This window comes from Rhinopithecus bieti, unplaced genomic scaffold, assembly GCF_001698545.2.
Source record: "Rhinopithecus bieti isolate Rb0 unplaced genomic scaffold, ASM169854v2 scaffold_61298, whole genome shotgun sequence".
Classification (NCBI taxonomy): Eukaryota; Metazoa; Chordata; class Mammalia; order Primates; family Cercopithecidae; genus Rhinopithecus; species Rhinopithecus bieti.
The window spans coordinates 649,589-668,669 of NW_016823727.1; the positions used below are offsets into that span (position 1 = coordinate 649,589).

At 40.2% G+C, this 19,081-nt stretch overlaps 1 protein-coding gene across 2 annotated transcripts in view; it reads left to right on the forward strand.

The window, feature by feature from the left end:
• NTN4 (netrin 4) overlaps positions 1-19,081 on the forward strand; it is a 130,736-nt gene that overhangs the window by 87,940 nt on the left and 23,715 nt on the right. For both annotated transcript variants that reach the window (XM_017861747.1, XM_017861748.1), the window contains exons 6-7: positions 13,001-13,214; positions 13,902-14,017. In XM_017861747.1, the coding sequence (XP_017717236.1) occupies positions 13,001-13,214; positions 13,902-14,017 (330 nt within the window). The remainder of the gene's footprint in view (positions 1-13,000; positions 13,215-13,901; positions 14,018-19,081) is intronic.

Below are 19,081 nucleotides of genomic sequence, written 5' to 3' on the forward strand. Positions count from 1 at the left end.
ACCTAGATTTATTCAGTGCCTCTCATGTGGCAGGCCTATTCTAGTCACTGTCTATGCAACACAATAGTCTCTCTCCCCATGGAAATAGACTCTAAATAAATTTACCCAAGTAAATATGTAATTAAAAGCTATAATAAGTATTATGAAGAAAAAGGGGAGCATGACAGATTATGGCAGGATGAATCGCATCAGTTCAAAGGTGAGATCGAAGATAGACACAGCCAATAGGGTTTGTTTCTCCAAAGGAAAAAGGAGCTAGGGATAACTCCAATTCCTGGCTAGGTGGCTGAATAGACTGGAAATACAGGAGGCTGAACAGGTGGAAAAATAAGGAAGGAAGGAAGGAAGGGAAGGAAGGAAGGAAGGAAGAAGGAAGGAAGGAAGGAAGGAAGGAAAGAAGGAGGAAGGGAGGAGGGAGGGAGGGAGGGAGGGAGGGAAGGGGAGGAACGCGGAGGATTCAAGCACGTGGAAGAAAGAGAAATAGAAGACAGATGGGAAGCAGGGAGTGAGAGAATGGTGTACCCAAGTTTTCCCATGATAAAATTTGTCTGTATATGCAAAAGTGTTTTCTTCAGTTTTAATTGAAATAGCAAATCAAGAATATAAAATTGGCTTTTTAGCTGCCTAAGATATCTTAGATGTACCCAGGAGTAAATAGTAACTGGCCCAGTACAACTAGTAAACAGGAAAGGAATGATACAGAAATCAAATAGGGACGCTGAGCAGCAGTCACATAGTAAAGCATTAAAAATAAAGGCTATGGCTGGACGCCTGTAATCCCAGCATTTTGGGAGGCTGAGGCAGGCAGATCACTTGAGGTTAGGAGTTCAAGACCAGCCTGGCCAACATGGTGAAACCTTGTCTCTACTAAAAATCCAAAAATTAGCCAGGCATGGTGGCACACACCTGTAACCCCAGCTACTCAGGAGGCTGAGGCAGGAGAATCGCTTGAACCCAGGAGGCGGAGGTTGCAGTGACCTGAGATCATGCCATTGCACTCCAACATGGGCAACAGAGCAAGACTTTGTCTCAAAATAAAATAAAATAAAATAAGGGCTATGACTTTTGTATTTATTTGCATTATGTATTTAAATGTGTGTAGAAGACAGGAAACATACTTAAATACTGTACATTTATTTTTTTAAAGCTTCTGAGGCAGATCTCATGCATCCTACCCCTGTTTTGGGTAGGATGTACAAAAACTCAGGAGACACTGAACTTCAGTAAATGAAAGGCAAATCATAATTCAGGTTGTTTTCTTATTAGACTGATTCAAGCATTTTTTTTTTTTTTTTGAGACAGAATCTCACTCTGTTGCCCAGGTTAGTGTGCAGTGGCGTCATCTCGGCTCACTGCAACCTCCACCTCCCAGATTCAAATGATTCTTGTGTCTCATCCTCCCGAGTGGCTGGGATTACAGGTTTGCACCACCATGCCCAGCTAATTTTTGTATTTTGAGTAGAGATGGGGTTTCGCCATGATGACCAGACTGGTCTTGAACTCCTAGCCTCAAGTGATCTGCCTGCCTTGTCCTCCCAAAGTGCTGGGATTACAGGCGAGCCATCACGCCTGGCCATAATTTTATTTGAAATTAAATATACCTTGAATATTGTGGAACGAGCTACCGTTGAACATAACGTATATAACATTGCACGGACCAATAGAAAAATGTTCCCTAGGATAGTAAAGGGGTACCGTATGACCTTTCACAGAGTAAAGCATATTTACAACTTTTCTTATTTTTTTATAGCTTTTCATCCACTAGCAAAATAGTTGATAGCAGAAGGAAAGAAGAAAACCGTGCCAAAAAGAAAAATAATATAAAAGATCTCATTGTATCTACTATTTAACTTCACGCTTAATTTATATATAACAGTTCAAATTGTGTCCTTTCCTCTTTAAAGCTGTGTCTCGAAATCATCTCCCTTAAGTCCCCCTTGCTCTAAGAATTCAGCAGGCAGCTGGGCAGCTTTTGGAATGACTTTGCTATTAAAAATCCGCCTCAGAAATTCTGTAGGGCCTTGGCCTTTTCAGGAGAAAACAACGTTGGGAGCCTGGAGGCGCTGCCGAGGGAGTGGCCGCCGGGGTCGTGGTGAAAGATCTTGACAAGCAGCTTCTTTCCCAGCTGAGGGCCTTGAACTTTGAGTTCTGTTTTTAGAAAAGCTAAATCAGGAGCAAATACTTTTAGGGTATTTTTCTCCCAGTGTAGCTTTTACTAACAAAATAACAAAAGTTAGAGCCATCAGGTAATATTAAAGGAGGCCAGTTTCAAAGGGGTAAGATGCTGAGTTCCATTGGTGGTTTCAACAGCGAGCTTGAGATCACAGATCACTCCCTCAGTGGAAGGCAGGCAGACTCCTAGAGTTCTAGCAGAAGGTGGGAATAAAGATAAACTGGCAGCAATACCTCCTTTGACTCCACCATCAAAGGCTATAGCAATCCCTTCAGACTAAAGGGAGCCATAATGGTTCCATTATGTTCCTGTTTTGTGCTTGTGTTTGTATACTTTTTATATTAATGCAGGTTGACCGCTGTGACTCTTGTCCTACATGATATTTCTGGGCAGCAGGACCATAGATCACACTCTCCTTTTTTTCAACATACTCTGATCCACAAAATGAGAGTAACAGGTTAACTTTTTTATTTTTTATTTTTTATTTTTTTTTGAGACAGGGTCTCACTCTATCACCCAGGCTGGAGTGCAGTGGCAAGATCTCGGCTCACTGCAGCCTCCGCTTCCCAGATTCAAGCGATTCTCCTGCCTCAGCCTCCTGAGTATTTGGGATTACAGGGGCGCACCACCATACCCAGCTAATTTTTGTATTTTTAGTAGAGACGGACTTTGGCCATGTTGCCCAGGCTGTCTCGAACTCCTGACCTTAAGTGATCTGCCTGCCTCGCCCTGCTCCCAAAGTGCTGTGATTACAGGCATGAGCTTCTGCACCTGGCCAATAGGTTAAATTTTTTTGTCCAAGGAAAGGAACATATAACAAGAGAGTAACTTAATTCCATAGAACTTAGAGTAGTCAAGAAAGCAGTGTTCCTCTCTGATACAAAGGCACGGAGGCTATTTCGAAAGCCAGTCAGATCATTAGTGTCCTTTAAAAAAAAACATATCTGCAATGAGGCAGTTCATTGCTCCTGTATTCTCATCACCCTGAACTACCTTGGGTATAATGCTTACTGCCCTGTTATTATCTATACTTCTCTCTTCTCTCACTCAAGAGATACGATTTTTTGTAGTCATCTTTGTATCTTCGGGCCCTAGCATAGTTCATATTAACCTTAAAGTTCAATAATCCTTTGGTAAAGTTGCGAGTGAATGAATGAATGAGTGGTGAGCATTTTTATACACATATGTTTCATCTAGCTAATAATATCCTTTTTTTTTTTAGCATTTGGTGCCACTAGATGCCTGATACATTTCTAAGTATTTACATACATGATCTCAATCCTCACAAAACATCCCTGTGGCTTCCTTCATTAATGAGAAAACTGACAGCTGAAGAAGTTAATTTCACAAGGTCTTATAAATAATAAGCCTCATCACTGGAATCTAGTTCTGGTTAGGATCTAGTCATTTAGTCGGATTCCCAAGCTTGTGCTCTTACCAACTTTATTATATTGCCTCTATTTTATTTTCTGTCTTCTAAGAAATCTTACAGCAAATTTCCAAACAACTGTATTTATTGTCAGCCTTTGTGATTAATACAAATATTAGTTTTAGAGCCTTATGCATGCACAAGATATTTGAAAATGTGTCCATCCATTGTTTCATTAACAGGTGTGTTTCCTGCTAGAAAGTCCTACAGAGCAGCATTGCGTCCTCTTCTATAAATGCTCCAGGGGCCCTGTCTCACTTTCAGATGTATTACTGCAAACATGTAACTATAGATAAAATTTCTATCACATTCAGCAATTATCTAAATTCATTACTTGAAGGGAATCTGTTGTGAAATCTTTTGTAAAGTACTCATTTCCTCTACCTCATCTGTTTCAAAACTTTTGCACTGTTACCATAGATTTTATTCCAGTAGAACACTTGGGTAAAGAAGGTACCAGCCAGGCACGGTAGCTCACGCCTGTAATCCCAGCACTTTGGGAGGCTGAGGAGAGTGGATCACCGGAGGTCAGGAGTTTGAGACCAGCCTGGCCAGCATGGTAAAACTCCATGTCTACTAAAAATACAAAAATTATCTGGGTGTGGTGGCAGATGCCTGTAATCCCAGCTACTCGGGAGGCTGAGGCAGGAAAATCACTTGAACCCAGGAGGCAAAGGTTGCAGTGAGCCGAGATCACACCTTTGCACTCCAGCCTGGGCAACAAGAGTGAAACTCTGTCTCAAAAAAAAAAAAAAAGTACTATTCAAAGCAAGTCTCATGCATTATTGATGAACTCTTGTGTAAATATCTGGAAATTAAATTGACATTTTTAATAATTTTGTTTTGCTACCATGGTTGTGAGTGAGAGCAGGTTAGGGCAGATGTTTTAGGGGGAAAATGATGACTCCAATGATGAATGATCTACCACCTAGGCCACACAGCTTCTAAATATACCTAGTTACCACTCAATGTAGTATTTTGGCTCTTAAGGACAGTTCACCACAGCTGTGAACACTAAAAATTATAATGAAAAGAATAATTAATGTCAGCATAATAGTATATGATGATGGTTCAACTGGTCTAACAAGAAGACAGGATGGGCATGGTGGCTCACGCCTGTAATCCCAACACTTTGGGAGGCCGAGGCAGATGGATCACTTGAGGTCAGGAGGTCAAGACCAGCCTGGCCAACTGGCAAAACCCCATCTCTACTAAAAATACCACAATTAGCCAGGCGTGGTGGCACACGCCTGTAATCCCAACTACTCAGGAGGCTGAGTCACGAGAATAGCTTGAACCTGGGAGGCGGAGATTGTAGTGAGCCAAGATTACGCCACTGCACTCTACCCTGAGCAACAGAGCAAGACTCTGTCTCAAAAAACAAACAAACAACAACACTAAAAAAAAAAAAAAAAAAAAAAAAGACAAAGCTGAAGTTAAGAACTTATGTCACTCTGGGTCGTAACTTTGACATTTATTGTGAAAAAGTAAGTTCTTGGTTTGCATTTTAGAATCAACAATTAGTAAGAAATATACATTGGGGAATCAGAACTGAACCAGAACATGAAGAGATCCTTTCTCCTTCCAAACAAGAAGAAAATATGTTTGCATTTTGGAAGAAAATAAGAAATGTAGATTGTATATGTCAGATATTGACTGCTATCAAGCTTCAGGAGATAAGTATGCAAGACAGACCTCGGTGTGGGTCTTGAAAAAGTATGCCATGAAAGATGTCAGGGCCTTCTGCCTGGAGCTAGTTCTGCATAGTTTCCAAATGGTATCTTTATCTTGTAATTATGTGAGAAGTCACACTGACAGAAATCTACTAGCACATACGACAGAAACACATTCTTCTCTGGCCATTCCTGAAATGAGTGTAGCTTTAAAAATATATGGTAGAAGGGACAGGTCAACTCCTGAAAACACTTGCATTTTCTATTAGAGGAAAAGATAGGAGTGGTGGACTACCATATATTACCATAGAAGGAGTTCTTATAATATCTTTCTTCTGGCTAAATCTCTCCTATCTGCTTTAAGAACCAAACTGACTTAACTGAGTGATATAGTAACTGTAGTTTTCATCATCTTAAAATTGCATAATTTTCATACTAGAGTATGAGAATTCATTTTAAGTAATGTCTACACTGTTTTGAATATAGCATTTTGATATATTCATATTGCATATTATATAATCCACATGAATTATTTCTTCATTAGAAACAAACCATAAATCAATAGTGCTTTGATACTTTAAGAGAACCCAGTGAAGAAAAAAATTAGGAAATTTAATGTAGAGACAGTGATTACCATAACTGTATGAATATAAAGATGTTCTCCTTAGAACCTCAATGTTTTAGAGGAAAAATCTTTACTTTTCTCGGTATTATGATTTTTTAAAATCTTGGAATAATTCTTCTAAATTTGGGATCTCTTCAAGGACCGAGACTATTTTATTCAAGTTAGATCCCTGGCACTTTGCACAGTACTTAGCACATAGCGGGTGCCCATTAAATGTTTGCTGAGTAAGTGAATAGGTAAATAAATGCTGCCTTAAATACACACATTATTAGCCTTTCAAACAATGTCTCCTATGCTGTTTTCCTCCATTGTCCTTTGTAAGTAGTGCTTACATCATGGTGTTTTAATTCAGTTCAAGGGTCATTTTTGAGCAGCTGTAATCTACCATTTGCTAATGTCTTACTAAGTGCTAGTGACGTACATTATCTCTGGTTTAGTCCTCAAGAAAACCTGGTAAAATAGAAATGTGGGGCTCAGAAAGGTAAAACAAATTTCAGCTAGGAGTTAAACTCAAGTCTGCCTCCACTAAGCACTGCAGGGGATAGGTGAGTAAGGCCCATGCTCAACTTCAAAGAGCTTACAGACTGGTGTGATAGACAAAGAAAGCCCCCAGTTGTCTAATGCAAAGAAGAATGCGATCAGAGCTATAAGAAGAAATATTTCTTTAAAGCACAGGAGGGTTACAAAGCAAGGGTAAATCATACTCAACTGCATTGGAATAAGGAATGACTTGTAGTGACTGCCGTGGCTTCACATTTGGTGAGATGGGAGGGGGTGGCAGAGGGAAGGGTGCTGAACCCCACTTTTCTTTTCTGAATATCATTGTATGTCAAAAGTTCTGTCTTTAACAGGGAAGATACCAACAAAGCTCCTACCTTGAGCACGCTAACCACCCCAAATGATTGAATTGCGGCAACCCTTAGGGGTGACATTTGATATAAGTTTTGAAGGACATGTAGAATTTTGAAATATTGTTATGGGAAGAAATATTTCAATATTGAAATTAATAAAAGAAAAGAAACAAGAAAGATGGAGGGTGTGTCTAGAAATTGTCCCAATTAATTAGAACAAGGGCTATATGCAAGAGAATAATGAGAGAAAGGACTGGAAAAGTAGGCTAGGGCTCTGCTATGAAAGACCTTACATGTTTGGCTAAGGGGTGACCACATTTTGAAAACTACAAATGCTTCATAAACATTAGAATTATTATTATTAACATTTGTTGGTTGAGGGAGTCCATCAATGAATGAGATTCTAATAAATGAATGAATGAGATTCTTCCCAAGAAGATAATTCATACCTTTTGCAGAAGAAGCAATATTTCATGCTCTATTGTAGTGATTCTCAATGAAAGAGAGCTTATAGGGAGGGGTGGTGGGGGGAGGTTGCACAGATATTAGAAATTTTTTTGCAAACCTCACACATTCATACTGGTTTGAGAACTATGGCTCTAATGAGTATTGGTTAAAGAGATGAAAGAGAGATCTAAACAGTAGGACAGTACACCATCGGGGCTTGTATTTCTCCAGCTTCTGTTCTCACAAAAGTCACCAATGACCTCCTGATTGACAGGCCTATTGTCCATCATATGTGACTTGAGTATTCTGCAGTTTGACACTGTTAACTGCTTGAAACTTTCTCATCCTTTGGCCTCTTTTTTTTTTTCTCCTCCTTCTCTACCTTCTCCTTAATAATCTTTTGCAAGTTAATTGCTCCTCCAGCTGCCAGTACCTATGGATGTTTCCACCATGTTCTATCCTTGATCGTCTTCTCACTCTACACACCGTCCCTGGGAAGTTTCATCTAGCCCTCCTAATTTCAACTGCCATTGGGTGACAACTCTCAAAACTTTATTTGTGACCCCAACTTTTCTCCTAAGTGTCAGAATATTTCCAGGATATATTTAAGATAGCATCTCAAGCTTAATGTGTTTGATCCTAAACTCATTCTTTTTCCCTTCATTCCTTATCTCCACCCTCAACATGGATCTATCTGCCCCAACTGTCTCTAGTCCTCTCTTCTAGATCTTTGTGAATAATGTCACTAATCATTCAGTTTCATGAACTAGACACCTGAAAATCTTCCCCAACTTCTATTTGTCCCTCAACAACTCTTTCTTCCTCTTCCAGATGGTCTCCAAACCGTATGTATTCTAACTTTAAAAAATAAGTTTTTTGTATCCAAACTTACCTCCCATTCCCACACCTACTGTCTTAGTCATTTTCTTGCTGTCTTTCTTTTCTTTGATTATCCTGCCACCAGCCTCTCCCCACTCTAGTCTATACAATGCTTCCAAAGTGTCTGTCAAAATTCAGTTTTAACCATGTCATAATTCTGCTTTACAACTTCTTATGATTCATTATGCCCATAGGACAAAATTCAACCTCCAAAGCTAGCCTTTTCCACAACCTGGGATCCTATCACCATCCGACCTGACTCTACAGCTTTTCTTCTGCCTCATCTCCTTCAACTGCTTTCCACTCAGTGTCCACTCAGGCACACTAAACTTCTCACATTCCCCACGTGGGCCATGCCCTTTCACATAGGATTCCCACAGCCTAGAATGTCCTCCAGGTCAATTCCACAAACTCTGATTAGGGCATCTATGATGTACTAGACACTGTTCTGGGACCCCAAAAATAAAAATAAGAAGATAAAGATCCTTCTGTCAATGAATTCAGACTCTAGTAGTAAGGAAGACAGGCATATCAACAAATAATTTTTTTAAGAAGCTGTTTTGTGGCTGAGCGTGGTGGCTCATGTCTGTAATTCCAGCACTTTGGGAGGCTGACTCAGGCAGATCACTTGACGTCAGGAGCTCGAGACTAGCCTGGCCAACATGGTGAAACTCCATCTCTACTAAAAATACAAAAAATAGCCAGGTGTGGTGGCGGGCACCTATAATCCCAGCTACTTGGGAGGCTGAGGCAGGAGAATAGATTGAACCCGGGAGACAGAGGTTGCAGTGAGCCGAGATTATACCACTGCACTACATCCTGGGCAATAAAGCAAGACTCCATCACAAAAAAAAAGAAAAAAAGGCTGTTCACTAAATTATTTTTACATGGAATGTCTCAAACAGATTTAAGGCTACAAACTTGTTAATTTTTATAATTGTTTGCTTTTCAAAGTGAAGATCAGAAATACTTAAAAATAGCTGTAACATTCACATTAGGAAAGATGATATTTATTCCAGTTTGCATTTTTATGGTGAAATAAAATCCTTTTCCAATGGAAAAAATAATAATAATGATGCACTATGGTAGGCACAAAATAGAAATATATGCAAAGAGGCAGCATAGAGGAGAGAGTACCTAACTGTCTGGAGGGAGTGGGACAAGAAAGCCTGTCAGAATCTAGATGGACAAGGTGGGGAAAGGCCACACAGGCATGGCCAAGGGCCAGGGGCACTGAGGCATCAGAGAGCGTAACATTTCCAGGATGCAGTAAGAGCTCCCACACAATGCAGAAACGTAAAATGCAGTGGGGGTAAACGGTACACCCAAAAATGGCTAAGACAGTCAACTGTATGGAATGTGTTTCTTACCACAATTTATTTATGAAAAATTTATTTTAAAAAGATGCACTGGGGAAAGTGTCTAAAGATTGAGCTGGAATCAGCATTTGCCTTCCTTGCCCTCGTTTTCTTTTCTTTCTTTTTTTTTCTTTTTTTTGTTTTGTTTTTTTTTTTGAGACAGAGTCTCACTCTGTCACCCAGGCTGGAGGGCAGTGGTGCAATCTCAGCTCACTGCAACCTGGACCTCCCAGGTTCAAGTGATTCTCCTGCCTCAGCCTCCTGAGTAGCTGGGACTACAGGCATGCACCATCACGTCTGGCTAATTTTTGTATTTTAGTAGAAATGAGTTTTCACCATGCTAGCCAGGCCGGTCTCGATCTCATGACCTCAAGTGATCCATCCGCCTCGGCCTCCCAACATGCAGGGATTACAGGTGTGAGCCACCACACCTAGCCCCTTGCCCTCCTTTTCAACTTGCAAACTCCTATTCATCTTTTATGATCTGGCTCAGATCGCTAAATGACCCCTCTGTGGATCCCACCTGATTCCCTCAGCCTGTGTTGCCTTCACCTTTCCTCTGTGTTCCCACGGTGCTTTATGTATACCTCTGTTACAGCACATCACATGGATGCAAATCTTTTATTTACTTCTCTGTTTCCCCCACAAGACTGTAAGTTCCCTGAGGACTGGCACCATTTCTCAGATAGACATAGATCCTATATCTCTATAAGAATTATCTGACGGGCATAGTGGCTCACACCTGTAATCCCAGCACTTTGGGAGGCCAAGGCAAGAGGATCACTTGAGCCCAGGAGTTCAAGACTGCCTGAGCAACATAGTGAGACCCTGTCTCTACAAAAAAAAATAAAAATTAAAAACTAGGCCAGGTGTGGTGGCATGTGCCCATAGTCCCAGCTACTTGGGAGACTGAGGTGGGAGGATCTCTTGAGCCTGGGAGGTCGAGGCTGCAGTGAGCAGTGATGCGCCATTGCACTTCAGCCTGAGTGACAGAGTGAAAGAAAAAAAAAGAATTATCTATTGGATTAATTAATTTACTATTAATCATGTACCAGACATCACACTAACTGCTTTGCATACATAATCTCTTTTTATCCTTACCACTGCATGAGGATAGGTCCCATTTTTATTTTCATTGCAGATAAGGGAATTGAGGTGAGAGCCTAGGTATCTTGCTCAAAGTCATACAGTTAGTCAGTAGTGGAGATCTGAAGTCAAACTGATATTTTAAAGGAAAAATAATCAATAAAAGAAGTTTCCAAGGGGAAACATGAGAGAACAGGGTTGAGAATATTTGTTGAGAAGGTGCAGCATGAAGAACTGGCCTTTTCAGTGTGTGACTGCATGAACTCTCCGTGAGATGTAGATACCACAATAAGGAAAGCAAGATTCAGGAAAGTTATATTTCTTGCCTGAGGTCACAGAGCCTCTGGGAGGCAGAGCCGTCAGTCGAGGTTTCTCCCAGTGTTTCTCACTTGATTCTCAGAGAAAGCAGTGGGAAGATGAAAAAGATTTTGAAATGGAGAAAAGATTTTCCAGAGGACCCTACCAGCGAATTAGAATCAGACTAAGTGGGTAGGTTGATTGAGAAGCCTAGGGAATTTCTGAGACAGCCACTGTAAGAAATATTATTTTTTTGCCGGGCGCGGGCCGGGCCGCGGTTGGGCTTCAAGCCTGTAATCCCAAGGGGGCACTTTTGGGGACGGGCCCGAGGACGGCGGATTCCACAAGGGCAGGAGATCGAGGGGGACCCTTTTTTTTCCTGGGGCTTAAACCGGTGAAAAAAACCCCCGTCGTCTACTAAAAAATATAAAAAATAGGGCGGCGATGGGGCGCCTGTAGTCCCAGGGCTACTTTCCAGTAGGCTTTGGAGGCAGGGAGGAATGGCGTAAACCCGTGAGGGCGGGATGCCCTTGGCAGTGAGCCGGAAGATTTCGCCACTGGCCACTCCAGGGGGCCTGGGCGACAGAGCGAGGACTCCGTCTCAAAAAAAAAAAAAAAAAAAAAAAAAAAAAGAAATATTATTTTTTTTTTAAATCCAGGTAAAATTGAATAAATAGAGCTGATGGGCCAGGCACAGTGGCTCACGCCCGTAATCAATGCCAGCACTTTGGGAGGTCGAGGTGGGCAGATCGCTTGAGTCCAGGAGTTTGAGACCAACCTGGACATGGTGAAACCCCATCTCTACAAAAAATACAAAAATTAGCTGGGCATAGTGGCGTGTACCTATAGTCCCAGCTCTCTGGGAGGCTGAAGCAGGAGGATTGCTTGAATCCAGGAAGTTGAGGCTACAGTGAGTGGAGATAGCACCACTGCATTCCAGCCTGGAACAAGAAAAGACCCTGTTTCAAAAAAGCAAAAATAGAGTTGGTGAGCATTGGTTTGGAGATAAAACTGAAGTTAGGGCTCATGAATTTGTGATAAGCCCAAAAAGCACATTTCACACATACATATATGTGAAAAAAGTGTGTCTATATGTCTGTATACAAACACACACACACACATACATATATATATATATATATATACACTTTGTTCAACTATTTTTGCCATCCCAAGAACAAAGAAATGACTGCAGGTTGTCAAACTGAGCAATAAGCAATTCTGGGAGTAGGGAGAGGGCTAAGGAGAAGGACTTTTGGTTAGTATTAAGGACTTGTGGCCGGGCACAGTGTCTCACACCTGTAGCCCAGTACTTGGGAGGCTAAGGTGAGAGGATTGTTTGAGGCCAGGAGTTTGCGACCAGCCTGGGCAACATAGCAAGACCTTGCCTCTACAAAAAAAAAAAAATTTTAATTAGCCAGGCATGATGGTGCCAGCTTGTAGTCCCACCTACTCGGGAGATTAAGGCAGGAGGATCGCTTGAGCTCAAGAGATTGAGGCTGCAGTGAGCCATGGGGATAACACTGCACTCTGGACTTGGTGATAGAGTGAGACCCTCTCTCAAAAAAAAAGAAAGAAAATCTCCTCAAAAGAGCTACTGTTCACATGCTCGAATTCCTCTACTCCCATTCTCCCCTGAATCCTCTTCCACTGGGTTCCATCTCACTATGTGTTACACTGAAACTCTTCCTGTGAAGAACAGCAGCAGCCTTCATGCCGTTCAATGCAATACTCCATCACATGCCCCATCTTCTTTGACCTTTCAACGTCTGCCACAGCTGATGAAGCCCTCTTTCTTGAAACCTTCTTTGTTTGGCTTCCAGAACACTACACTCTCGCGATGTCTTTTCCTTTCTCACTGAATCCTTCCACTCTGTCTCTTTGCTGGTTCGTCCTCATCACCCCAACCAAAGGGCATTCATATTTCATGCCTTCCATATTAGGATAAATTATGTGTTTATTTTTGCAGCAGACATGCTTTTCTGATTATATCTCGCTTATCTGTCATTTAATTAGCTTTCATTCTCTGTGCATACGTACACTCACTGGCTAAAGGAGGAGTCTCAGAAATATGCTGTGTGGTAAAGGGAAGCCACTTGAGGATGGTCAAGCCTAATGTTCACACAGGTGATCTACAGTCACTCATGGTCCTTGCGTGTCCTCTCTGTCCTCTCTATTGTAGCATGTTCCTGCCATCCAGTAGGATCAGCTGTCCTTCCTGCCAACTCAGTGACCTTCTGCGACCCCAGCAATGGTGACTGCCCTTGCAAGCCTGGGGTGGCAGGGCGACATTGTGACAGGTGCATGGTGGGATACTGGGGCTTCGGAGACTATGGCTGTCGACCATGTGACTGTGCGGGGAGCTGCGACCCTATCACTGGAGACTGCACCAGCAGGTGAATGTGCATGGCTCTTGCTCTCAGCTGCATGTATTTCAGGCTCTTTTGAAAACCTATAGTGATTTGGAAAATCTTGCATTCTGTTAATGAAGCAAAAATATATTTGCACATCCCTTTTACAGAATTTTTGTCAGACCAGGCACAGTGGCTTACACCTATAATCCCAACACTTTGGGAGGCTGAGGCAGGTGGATCACTTGAAGTCAGGAGTTCGAGATCAGCCTGCCCAACATGATGAAACCCCATCTCTACTAAAAAAAAAAAAAAAAAAAAAAAACTTAGCTGGGCATGATGGTAGGTGCCAGTAATCCCAGCTATTCAGGAGGCTGAGGCAGGAGAATCCCTTGAACCCGGGAGGCGGAGTTTGCAATGAGCCAAGATTGCACCATTGCACTACAGCCTGGGCAACAAGAGTAAAACTCTGTTTTAAAACAAAACAAAACAAAACCAAGAATTTTTGTCAAATTAGAAACTCAAGTAATTTGTTCTTGCAAGATTCTAGAGATCATCTAGTTCATTTTGCGGAATAAATTATTTGTCTTCACAATAGTTCCTTAAAACACTATTTCTGGAAAAAGGAAAAACGGGAAGGTAGAAGATAAGGTTTAAATCTCTATAGATTCATTTCTATACAAGTTCTAAAAAATTCCTCAATATGTTCTTTATCATTTTCTATTTTGTTAGCAACACAGACATAGACTGGTATCACGAAGTTCCTGACTTCCGTCCCGTGCACAATAAGAGTGAACCAGCCTGGGAGTGGGAGGATGCACAGGGGTTTTCTGCACTTCTACACTCAGGTGAGATGGATGTAACCAGGCGTCATATTTTCAGGTCTGGTCTTGTGTAACAGTGATATGTGACAAACCGGGGTCCAGCTTTTGGAGCCTATGAGGGGAACTCTTTAGTTCTGGGGTTTAATGGTGTAATAAAATAGTGACCCCCATAAGTATGAAACTGTGAAATATAGCTAAGGGGTATTTTAACACATTTTTGTTTGTTTTCTGATGATAAGAGTGATATATGTCGTTGGTATAGAAAATTTGGAAAATGGAAAACATCATAGTTAAAAAAAAAAAAAGGTCACCGAAAATTTCATTATTCCACTGTTAATACTTTGGTATGTTTTTCTCACTCTAAAACACAGTTAAGAGCCTACTGAGTGGGGTGAGTATAATCCCAGCATTTTGGGAGGCCAAGGCAGAAGGATTGCATAAGCCTGAGAGTTCAAGACCATCCTGGGGAACATAGCAAGAGTTATCTCTACAAAAATAAAAAGCCCAGTGTGGTGGCACACACCTGAAGTCCCAGCTACTTGAGAGGCTAAGGTGGGAGGATCACTTGAGCGGTTAAGGCTGCAGTGAGCTGTGATCATACCACTGCACTGCAGCCTGGGTGACAGAGCAAGACCTTGCTCAAAAAAGGAAAAAAAAAGTGCCTACTGAATACATTAGGTTTGGAAATGTACAGATCCATTGAAAGGAAAAATATTCTTATAAACCTAGCTTAACTTAATAGGTACAAAGCAAAAGCCACATGTGAACTCCTTATATTTATAGCTTTTTTACAATTAGAAAGCAAAAGTAATTTTACAAACTAAATATAAGCCAAATAATGAAGCCAAAAAATACAAATTAATGACATTAGCTGAATATGAAAAATGATGTGTACCAAAGCCAAAACACTGCTCACTATGTAAATAAAGCTCTTTGAGTTTATTTATGGCCTCCTATTTCTTCTGACTCAATTTCCCTATGATATTGTTCTGTTTCTTCTTTTAAAGGGCATGCCATGATAGTGGTATGAATTCTCAGTTTGTGTTCATCTTGCCCCTATTCTTTTCTTGTAGAAAAGCAAGTTATTGTATTTAGTGCTAACTTGTTCTTTAACATGAACTCAAATGTGGGCATGAAATCTTGCTCAACACTTGGATATAAAGTGTTCACCAAATGTTCCAAATTAAACTCACAGCAAGTTAAATATATTTTATTATGAATCATTACAAATAGTAAAAATGTTATGCGATGAGCACGCATACACACACCTTCAAAGGGTTAGCAAATCACACACTTTGCCATAATTGTTTCATATTCTCATTTAAGTTATAAAATGTTACAGATGCTTTTGAAGTCCCTGATGTACCCAGACGCAAGCCCAGTTGCCTCCCTTTGTCCACAGAATAACCACAATGGTGAAGTTTGTGTTGATCATCCACTTTCACGTTTTTACTATTTTATTACTTATATATATATTGAGTATTTCAGAATTCCATGCACATCATGGTATCTTATTTACTCTTTTAAAATGGTTTTGGTAGCCAGGCTTGGTGGTGTGCGCCTGTAGTACCAGCTACTCAGGAAGCTAAAGCAGGAGGATCACTTGAACCCAGAAGTCTGAGGCTCTAATGCACCATAATGGCACCTGTAAATAGCCACAGAACTCCAGGGCAGCATAGCAAGAGCCCATCTCTGAAATGTAAATAAGCAAAACATTTTTTACCTGATTATGTAGTGTTTTGAGGTTTATCCATCTCAAAAAAAAATTCATCTAAAAGCGGTTATATGAACACACCATTTTTATTCTCTCATTTGTTTGCCATTTAGGATATCTCCAGTTTCTAATTTTCCACCATTATAAATAACACTGCCCTGAATGTTCTCTTGTATGTGACTTTGTACGCTTGAGAAGGTGTGTCACCAGGCCAGGGGCTGGCAAACCACAGCCCTCAGGCCAAGTCAGCCACCTGTTTTTCTATAGCTTGCAGGCTACTGCCCTAAGAATGGTTTTCACAGTTTAAAATGTTCACAGTTTAAATGGTTATAGAAGTACCTGTCTTCATTCTTGGCCATTCAGGTCTCCTTTTCCGTGAATTTCCTATCATAATTTTCTTACTAATTTGTAGTAGTTCTTTATAAATGTATTCATTCCTCCAACAGATACTTCTTAAGTACCTCTGTCATGTGGCAGCACTGTAAGTAAAGTGAACAAAACATTAAATCCCTGCCTCTGTGTCTCCTACCTTCTAGTAAAGGTAAACAGCTAATAAACAAATAAAATATTTAGTATAATAAATGTTTAGTATAATAGAAAAATAATGCAGGGACAGGGGATAAGATATATTTTAGAGGAACATACTTTTAAATAAGGTGATCAGGGTAAGCCCTATGAAAGTGACATTTGAGGGGGAAAAAAATCTGAAGGAGGTAAGAAGGATAGCTATACAGGTGGCAGAGGAAAGGGAGTTTAGGCAGAAGATATAGCCAGTCTTTAAAGCCCTGAGGAGGAGTTCAGGAAACAGCAAGAAGGCCAGTGTGGCTGGAGTAGAGTAAGCTGGGAAGACACGTGGAAGAGGAATTGTAACAAGGCTGCAGAGAGGCCACTGTGAGGACCTTGGCTTTCACCTGGAGTACGATGGAAGCCATTGGAGCATTTGAAGCAGAGGTGTGGCATTTAGAGTAACACCAGTCAGCATGGTTGTGTGTTTCCCCTAGTCACAATAAGCATTGTGGATGTAGGCGTACACAAAGAGATAACTTTAAGCTGGGTTGAGGTTTTTCCAAGCGAGAATGAAGCAAGAGGGCAATAATTGCTCATAGAATTTAAACTGGGTAAGTAGGGATATGAGGGTGAAATGAGGTAGGATCAAGGATCATAGGGTTTCAAAGGATTGTTGAAGTTGGAAGCAAGCTAGGACAGGATGTAGAGGTCAAAGAATGGGATGCTTGAAATTGAGATTGGAAGAGTAGCAGTTATTGATAATGGCGATGTCTAAGATGTGGTCATGGGAAAGAGCGGCTGAGGCCATTATTTTTAACGCTACCTTATCGTATATCAAGTTTCTATATATGAATGGATCTGTATCTTGTCTCTCATCATGTTTCATGAGCCAATACCACAATATATTATTACAGTTTTATAATGAGTCCTGATATCTGATATGGCAAGTCCCTTCATTACATTGTTCTCTCTTAAAATTATCTTAGCTATCAGTTCTTTGCCTTTTGTGTGAATTTTAGATTAAGTTTATTAAATCCCACAAAAGGCTCTGTTGGGATTTTTATTGCAATTGCATTGACTTTATAGATCATTTTGAAAAAAGTGATAGCTTTGTAATATTGAGTAGTCCCAGACATGAAGATACCTTTCTATATATTAAGGTTCCCTTTAAGGCCTTTCAATAGCATTTGTCACTTTTCTCCAAAATGGTTTGACCTGTCTTTGATTAAATTTACTCCTAGATACCTTTAGATTTTATTGCTATTGGGAAAGTGTTCTTTACCTGAATTTTTAAAATGATATAAAGGAGTACTCTGTGTGTGTGTGTGTGTGTGTGTGTGTGTGTTTTGAGCTTGTATCCAGCGACTTTGCTGAACTTGTTTACTGATTCCAGTATGTATGGATTATCTTGGATTTTCTAATGTAGGCCATCATGTTATTGACAAATAAGGACAGTTTTGTCTTACTTGTGTAGTTCTCATGCCTCATTTTTTTTGACTCCAGTACAATGTTTTCCCAAATTTGATGGAAATAGTTTGAAATTTTCACCACTATAAAACTTGATATTGATTTTTGATAGGTAGTCTTTATCAAGTAAATGTCATTCTCTTCTATTTCTAATTTTATTATTAATGAGTTTTGTGTTTAGCTGAATGCCTTATCTGCATCTTTTGAGAAAATCAGATGGTTTTCTCCTGTAATCTATCAATGTGGTATTTGAAAATAATTTTTTTCTGCTATCAAACTATTCTTTTTTTTTTTAACTTCTGGAATACATGTGCAGAGTGTGCAGGTTTGTTACATAGGTATACATGTGTCAGTGGTTTGCTGCACCTATCAACCCCTCATCTAGGTTTTAAGCCCTGCACGCATTAGGTATTTGTCCTATGCTCTCCCTCCCCTCATCCCCCACACCCCCAATAGGCCCCAATGTGTGTTGTTCCCCTACCTGTGTCCATGTGTTCTCATTGTTCAACTCCCACTTATGAGTGAGAACATATGGTGTTTGGTTTTCTGTTCCTGTGTTAGTTTACTGAGAATGATGGCTTCCAGCTTCATCCATGTCCCTGCAAAGGACATAAACTCATCCTTTTTTATGGCTGCATAGTATTCCATTGTGTATATGTGTCACATTTTCTTTATCCAGTCTATCTTTGATGGGCATTTGGGTTGGCTTCAAGTCTTTGCTATTGTAAATAGTGCTGCAATAAACATACGTGTGCATGTGTCTTTATAGTAGAATGATTTATAATCCTTTGGATATGAACCCAGTAATGGGATTGCCAGGCCAAATGGTATTTCTGGTTCTAGATCCTTGAGGAATCACCACACTGTCTTCCACAATGGCTGAACTAATTTGCACTTCTGCAAACAGTGTAAAAGCATTCCTATTTCTCCACAGCCTTGCCAGCATCTGTTATTTGTCAGAATGGCAATTATTATCAAGCTATTCTTTTAATCCTAGGATAAGTTTTATTTGCTGTGATGTATTTTTATTCATACATTGCTGAATTTGATCTGCTAGGGTTTTTGTCTTTTATTTGTTTATTTGCTTGCTTAGGATTTTCGTATTGATGTTTATAATTGATATTGGCCTATAATTTAATGTATTGCATTCTATATTTGAGTAAGTTAGGAGGTCCCCTTACCCACTATGTTTTTTTTCTACTCTCTGCAATTATTTATATAAGAATAGAATCATCTGTTACTTGAATTTTTGTTAGAATTTATCTATAAAACCATCGAGACACAATGTCTATGAGTAGACGAAAGTATTACTGATTCGACATCTGTCATGGTTATTAATTTGTTTTATTTGTGATTTGGTGTTGGTAATCAAAGTTTTCTAGAAAATTGCCAATTCTTTT